Below are 7,500 nucleotides of genomic sequence, written 5' to 3'. Positions count from 1 at the left end.
ATTGCATTCAGTGTTTTTTAAATGATATGGCTCTCATGAAAATGTCCTTTCAAAAATTTGCCGTTTATGGCTCTTTCCACCAAAAAGGTTCCCGACCCCTGTCCTAGAGCTTGATCGTGAATCTGATATGAATGTTGATAACGGTGTCGAGCATTTGGACCGATTTTAATTTATGCCTGTCATAGCTTTGCGAGTGGCAACATCTCTCGCGCTATTGGAATCATTGGAAGTGCATGCTGTTTTCTGCCAAAGAGTTGCTCCAACTCCAATTGGTTTAAATTAGGCAAAATGGTGTTGATGAAAGTGTTTGTCCAGGCAGTGGAAATGTCTTGAAAACATATGAACTAATTAATATGCCTAAACGAACTACTAGCCTACTGATAAGAAGGTCCATAAAACCCAGTTAGCTAGATTAAGGTCAGTCAGACTGTCCAGTAAGAAAAGTTTGCTTCCCAAGGTCTGAAATTTCCAAGAGCTCTTAAGGTGACAGTGCATACTTTTACTTCATCTAGGCCTAATTTAAGCATACTATTTTAGTCTTTTAAATTTGTTACATAGGCCTAGCCTATTAAATTATAACATAAATTCAACATTCTGGGCTATTGGGCTGCTGTAAAGATACTTTCTTTCCAACATCTTACAAATGTAGCCTACAGTATATTGATGGTGGTGGGTTGATGATTAAGTAATAATCAAGATCTGAATTGGAAACATTACTTAGTAATATTCACTACACAATTCAATGACAATATAATCAACATATTATTAAGCATCAATGTTACCCCTAAAATGGAGGGGGGGGGTGGACCCGCTCACTGAGGTCATTGGCTCTGCTCAGTGATATAGTGCATTTGCCCAGGCAAAAAATTAGAGGGAACATTGCCTGACTCTTGCCCGACCTGTAGTTTCGTGCACCTTTGTGAGCTCCACTACTGGTCTGCAGCATTTTATTGGAGCATTTATTGCTTCAATATCAACAATAAAAACGTTTTCTGTTGATCTCTTCAATATATTCAACATAATCAATTTTCAACTAATATAGTATTTTAAATATTACAATTGCAGATTATTTTTTTCCTCAACTTTTAAATGTTGAAGATTTTAGTGGTTAACCATCATGTAAGAAAAGTGGACAGCAAGCACAGGCATCTGCTGTTACAACATACAGACGTACCTCCTCCATGTAATCAAGTTAAAGTGGATGTCGTTGCCTAATGAATTGAATTGGAGTCACTTAGCGGCTAAACAAGCTAATGTGATGGTAAACTGAGGGAGGGAGGGAGGATGGGAGGAGGGAGGTAGCGCTTGGTGTCTGTGTGTGGCCCCTGTACTGTACTGGGACCGGCCCGCTTTCCTCCGGCTCACCCATCCATCCACCCATTTAGCGGCGCTGAAACTGGGCCAGCAGACAGACGACAAAGCCTGACAGCTAAACTTTAAGCTAATGCTGCTGCTGCTGCTGCTGCTGCCATCATTAAGTATGTGTCTGCCGAAGCTCTGTGCATGAGGGCGAGTGGGTAAGTGAGAGAGTGCGGCACGGCACGGCAAAGCACAGACTGCGTATGCAAATGAGTTATTTTAAAGTGTAAATAGGAAATTAAACGCACCCCCGTTTCGCAGGAAGGTCGGACAGCGAGCGTTCCGCACCCTTTGATGAGGATGCATTTAGTCAGCTTTCATGGAAGCATCTGCGTTGAACCCCAACCCACCACCACTCCTCTTCTCTCTCTCTCTATTTCTTTCTCTCTCTCTGTCTCTCTCTCTCTCTCTCTCTCTCTCTCTCACTGTCTATCCTCTGCACTGCAAACTAATTAAAACTAGCCAAACTTGCACGAGTATCAGAAAATTAATTGCTATTAAGTGGGAATTGGAATGTTCCACCATTCATCACTGGCCAAATCCTTTCTTCTGTGTCAGTGCTTAAGATTAATAGACTGAAACAAAACAATTAGGGCCAGAGGTTTTCTCTTTTTTTTTCTTTTTTTTTGTTGAAATTCAGACGTTTGGGCTTCCTCACTTCAAATCGCCTGTGATCATTTCTGGTAATAACCCCATTGCATTTTTTAACAATGTGTGTTCCACAACGCCAGAAAAATTAACACTTTAAAAGCTCCCACTCCCCCCCCAATTTTTCATGATGTACGTATAGATACAAAAACCATGGTTGAAACAGACGAGAAGAGAAGAGAAGACAAGAGAAGAGAAGAGAAGACAAGAGAAGCAAAAGAAGTAGAGAAAATAAATGGTAGAGAAGAAGAGAGAGGACAAAAGGAGTGAAAAGATGGTGCGAGGGAGGGGGAGGAAACATTGCAATGAAGGGACGTTGATATCAAGAAGCTTTTTGTTAATCATTAGGCTTGAGCATCAGAAGCAGCAGCAGCAGTAGACTGTAGTGCTCAGTGTGGATCAGCGTAATTACCTTTGGAGAGCGCATGGCCTGACTAATGAGAGAATGGACTTGTCCAGCTTGTTTTGTGCACTAATAGGCCATTGTCTCTGTACTTTAGCCCCAGTATTAGCGGACCTACTTACGTAGTACTGAGAGGGTGAGGATGGAGTCTGTTTTATACCCAGTTGCTGCTGATGCGGTGATAGCATGTATGAATTCCATTCCTTATTTGAACTCTAATAAGCCATCGTTTCCGTATTTAAGCCCCATTGTTTACGGTACTTGGTACTTAGTAGCCTACAGACAGCTGAGGGGAGGGAGGGGGAATGTGGTGTGCACCTGCATGCCCAGTTACGGCTGATGCAAAGTGATCACATAATATGGATTCTATTGTTTTCTGCTCTAATAGCCCATTGTCTGAGTACTTTAGCCACATCATTAGTTAGGGAACCGGTACTTAGTACAGGCGGCTGAGAGAAGTGGGGTGGAGGTTGGTCTACTCTACTCCACATCCAGTCGACCCTGATGCACAGTGACCATGTACAGTATGTGGATTTCATTGCTTTGTGCTCTAATAGGGCATTGTTTCAATACTTTAGCCACATCATTAGTTGGGAGTGTATAGTACTGATGAGAGAGGTGGGGCGTGCATGCTTCAGTCTGCTCCATACCCAGTTGCTGCTGATGCACAGCGATCGCACTTATGGATTTCATTGCCAGCTCGCATTCCTCTCGGCTCAGGAATCGGCCGTAATCACACAGCATTTCATGCTACAGCATTTTGTGCAGTCTAGGTTTTCACTTGGTGTTTATCGGAGGCAGTATAGTATTTTTCTTTTCTCTCTCTCTCGCTCTCTCTCTCCCTCTCTCTTTCCCTCTCCCTCTCTCTCTCTCTCTCTCTCTCTCTCTCTCTCTCTCTCTCTCTCTCTCTCTCTCTCTCTCTCTCTCTGTACTCTGTCTTTTTTTCCTAAAGAGATGTGGTGTTCCATTTCCAAGTGCATTTTTTGGCTGCAGTTTGAGTGTCAGTTTGATCCCCCTCCCCAAGCCCATCCGCGGCAGCGCTGCGCTACCCGTGGGCCCCACGATAGCAGTCGTGAATGAAACAGCCCCTTGGTCCGCCGCCAAGAATAATCACGCACGCCAGCAACTCTCATGCCAGTGGTGAAAGCAGTGACTGTTACCTCGCTGGTAATCATAACAAATGTCTTTGGTTAGGGAGGGCCCTGTCTTGTGTGTGACGAGACGGCCTGCGCTTAAAGCCTTCGCTTTTATTCGCAGACAGGGGCCCCGCTAGCTTTCAATAAAGCGTCCAGCCAAGTGTGGCTACAGTGCAGTGTAACGTGATCTATTACGATTATCAGTAACATCACAATTATGGTGACCATTAAGTAGTGTATTAGCATGACGAAAAGGGATAATAGCTGTCCTCCTCCCTCACATGCTATCAGCTGCACGGACTAGACCGGCCGCTCTGCTGCTGCTGCTGCTGGTGTGTGTGTGTGTGTGTGTGTGTGTGTGTGTGTGTGTGTGTGTGTGTGTGTGTGTGTGTGTGTGTGTGTGTGTGTGTGTGTGTGTGTGTGTGTGTGTTGTGTGTGTGTGTGTGTGTGTGTGTGTGTGTGTGTGTGTGTGTGTGTGTGTGTGTGTGTGTGTGTGTATGCGCATTAGCAGGTTTTAGTCTGTAGCACTGTCCATCCAGTTCGTCTAGCCCTCCCTCCTCCCTCCTCCCTCCTCCTCCTCCTCCTGTCCCATGGAATTAATGACAATCCGCCTCAAAGTGCGTCCTGTTCATAAATCACTGAGATTGGGGAGAGAGGAGGGGAGGGAGGGGGGGGGGGGGGGTGTGAAGAGGGGTGGAGGGGTACAGAGATACTCCCTTACAGCACACCACATCACTCCACCCCCCCCCTCTCTCTCTCTCTTCTCTTCTCTCTCTCTCTCTCTCTCTTCTTCTCTTCTCTCTCTCTCTCTCTCTCTCTCTCTCTCTCTCTCTCTCTCTCTCTGTCCAATTTATCATGTGCCAGGGCATTAATAAACACAAACCCCACGAGGCCTTCCCGAAATGGTACACACACACACACACACACACACACACACACACACACACACACACACACACACACACACACACACGCACGCACGCACGCACGCACGCACGCACGCACACACCACACACACACACACACACACACACACACACACACACACACACACACACACACACTCCCCCGCCGCCAAGCAGAGGCAGAGCCAGTGGATGAGGGCAGGGTGAGAGGTGAGGGTCCCAGAGTACCAGCGTAGGAAGGAGGCTAGACACAGACCAAAGCCATGGCCTGCTCCCTGTCTCCTCTGTCTGCCGGTGTGGATGAGAGAGAGAGAGAGAGAGAGAGAGAGAGAGAGAGAGAGAGAGAGAGAGAGAGAGAGAGAGAGAGAGAGAGAGAGAGAGAGAGATGGTCTGCTCCCTGTGTCCTCTGCTTGCCTGCCTGTCTGCCTGTGTGTGTGGATGAGAGAGAGAGAGAGAGAGAGAGAGAGAGAGAGAGAGAGAGAGAGAGAGAGAGAGAGAGAGAGCACAGAGGCCTCAGCAGTAGATGACAAATCCTTTGAAGACATACTGTATAAGGGAACAATGTATAGCTGTGTGTGTGTGTGTGTGTGTGTGTGTGTGTGTGTGTGTGTGTGTGTGTGTGTGTGTGTGTGTGTGTGTGTGTGTGTGTGTGTGTGTGTGTGTGTTTCTAAGCCAGAGTGGTTACAATGCTGAAGAGGTGTCTCTGGAGATACACACACACGCGCGCACGCACGTACGCACGCACGCACGCACGCGCGCACACACACACACACACACACACACACACACACACACACACACTCACTCACTCACTCACTCACACAAAGACACGCACACATACATGCACCCAACACACACAACTCGACAACACAAGACATATAACTGATTTACATGTGAATGACAGGCCCTCTAATCGCTGGATGTGTCAGACGAGAGACAGAGAGAGACAGAGAGACAGAGAGCACAGAGAAGGAGCTGTTGGGGACAGGAACAGCGTAATCTGGTTTTGTTTCCCTCCCTGCATTGCCAAAATGAAAAAAGAAAGAAAAAAGGAAGAAAAAAGCATCAGTGAAAGAGGGAAAAAACATCACAAACTGATGGAGTTCCAGAGTCATTGTGTCACTTCACTCACTACAAAAGAGCAGTGGCACTCCTCATCTTCTTCCTCTTCCTCTTCAGACCGTCTTCCTGCGTCTCCTCCTCTTTCCTCGTCTCATCTCGATGCTTTCTGCGCTCCGCACCCCTTTCTTGTTTGTGACATCTTCGAGTGAAAAGACAACAAAAGTCATTTCTTAATCTGTAGATGCCACTCATTGTTGCATGTGAAGATGCGAAAGAGGGGGGGTTACACTGCCTGTCTTGCGTGCGTTGTTTTGTCGCAATTGACTGAAAAGGCTTTTCAGACATGAGAGAGGGTGGAGGAGAAAAGGAAGAGGGAGGGAGAGAGAGAGAGAGAGAGAGAGAGAGAGAGAGAGAGAGAGAGAGAGAGAGAGAGAGAGAGAGAGAGAGAGAGAGAGAGAACAGCCCACAGTCATTCTTTCAGCACATATTTGAATAGGGAGCCAAATTGAACTTGATTAAATATTGCCAGCATGCGGCCAGACTCCTGCCACCGCCTGACAAGGCTCGGTAATGTGCGCTTGCTGTGAAGATGACACACATGACACACAGGCACTGACAACTGGCAAAATGATTCCTCTTCTTTCCCTCCTTTTTTTCTTTCATATTCCATTTGGGTTGATTTTTTCCTTCTCCTCGTCCTTCAAGAACTTCAGTGTTTGTTTTTTTCCCCCGTGACTGAATTAAATCAACTAATTTTTGGTTTGGTTGTTTCTATCTCGCTAGGGGTTCTAGAAAATGCTAATTTCTCGATGAGGACATGATTATAAGCAGAGTTATAAATAATGACAGCTGTAGCTGTAATGTAAAATGTAGCTATAAAATAGGAGATCTGCACCAATTTGAACTCAACTGTGAACTGAAGAAAGAAAAGAAAAATAGGAACAAGAAATGTGTGTGTGTGTGTGTGTGTGTGTGTGTGTGTGTGTGTGTGTGTGTGTGTGTGTGTGTGTGTGTGTGTGTGTGTGTGTGTGTGTGTGTGTGTGTGTGTGTGCGTGCGTGCGTGCGTGCGTGCGTGCGTGCGTGCGTGTGTGTATGTGTGTGTGTGTGTGTGTGTGTACTATACTGTATATTTTTCCCAATTAGTTATAGTTGTGAAACGACTTTTTTTCTACTATATATATTTTTTTACCCCATCACTTCCCCATCTTACCCTTGCCCATTCATATACTTGCCCAGTGTAATTGTGTGTTTGTTTTTCTTAACTTGTAATTACAAAATGACTCTACTAATTTGTGTTATCCCCTTCACCCCGACTCCCATCTTCCTATTCCAGGTTCCCGGTTCTCCAGCCCACGTGTTCCTCAGCGGCCGAGGAAACGAGCGCTGCCCATCTCGCCGCTCTCTGACCCCAGCTTCGACCTGCAGACCATGATCCGCACCTCCCCCAACTCGCTGGTCACCATCCTCAACAACTCACGCTCCAGCTCCTCCACCAGTGGATCCTACGGACACCTGTCTGCCGGAACCATCAGGTGAGCAGAGAAATACACACACACGCGCACGCATGCCAGCACGCGCGCACACACACACACACACACACACACACACACACACACACACACACACACACACACACACACACACACACACACCTTCATTTTTTGTTTGTTTGTATGTTGTAAATTTTTGTCTGCCGGCACTATCAGGTGAGAGACAAATTCACACACACACACACACACTCTTCCTGAGATTAAATATGTATATATTATATTTGTTTTCTGTTTTTTTGTGGTTAGTTAGTTATGGTAGTGTGGAGCTCCATGGAAGCCCATTAATGGCACATATGCACACTCATAGTTTCAGTATTTACTTTAAGGACTTACTGAAGTTCAATTGCTCAATAGAAATAGAAGTTTTCAATAGAAGTTTTTTTTTGACAGGTAGGATTTTTGTATTGAAAATACACATTTTCAGTTTTTTCGTTTGT

General features: G+C 45.8%; 1 protein-coding gene across 1 annotated transcript in view; it reads left to right on the top strand.

Annotated features, from left to right (window-relative positions):
* Positions 1–7,500, top strand: part of gli3 (GLI family zinc finger 3) — a 213,628-nt gene that overhangs the window by 164,217 nt on the left and 41,911 nt on the right. Inside the window, exon 7 of the mRNA XM_063207002.1 lies at positions 6,847–7,045. Coding sequence (XP_063063072.1) covers positions 6,847–7,045 — 199 coding nt within the window. The remainder of the gene's footprint in view (positions 1–6,846; positions 7,046–7,500) is intronic.

This window comes from Engraulis encrasicolus, chromosome 9 (genome assembly GCF_034702125.1).
Source record: "Engraulis encrasicolus isolate BLACKSEA-1 chromosome 9, IST_EnEncr_1.0, whole genome shotgun sequence".
NCBI lineage: Eukaryota > Metazoa > Chordata > Actinopteri > Clupeiformes > Engraulidae > Engraulis > Engraulis encrasicolus.
This window is presented reverse-complemented; position numbering and strand designations above follow the sequence as displayed.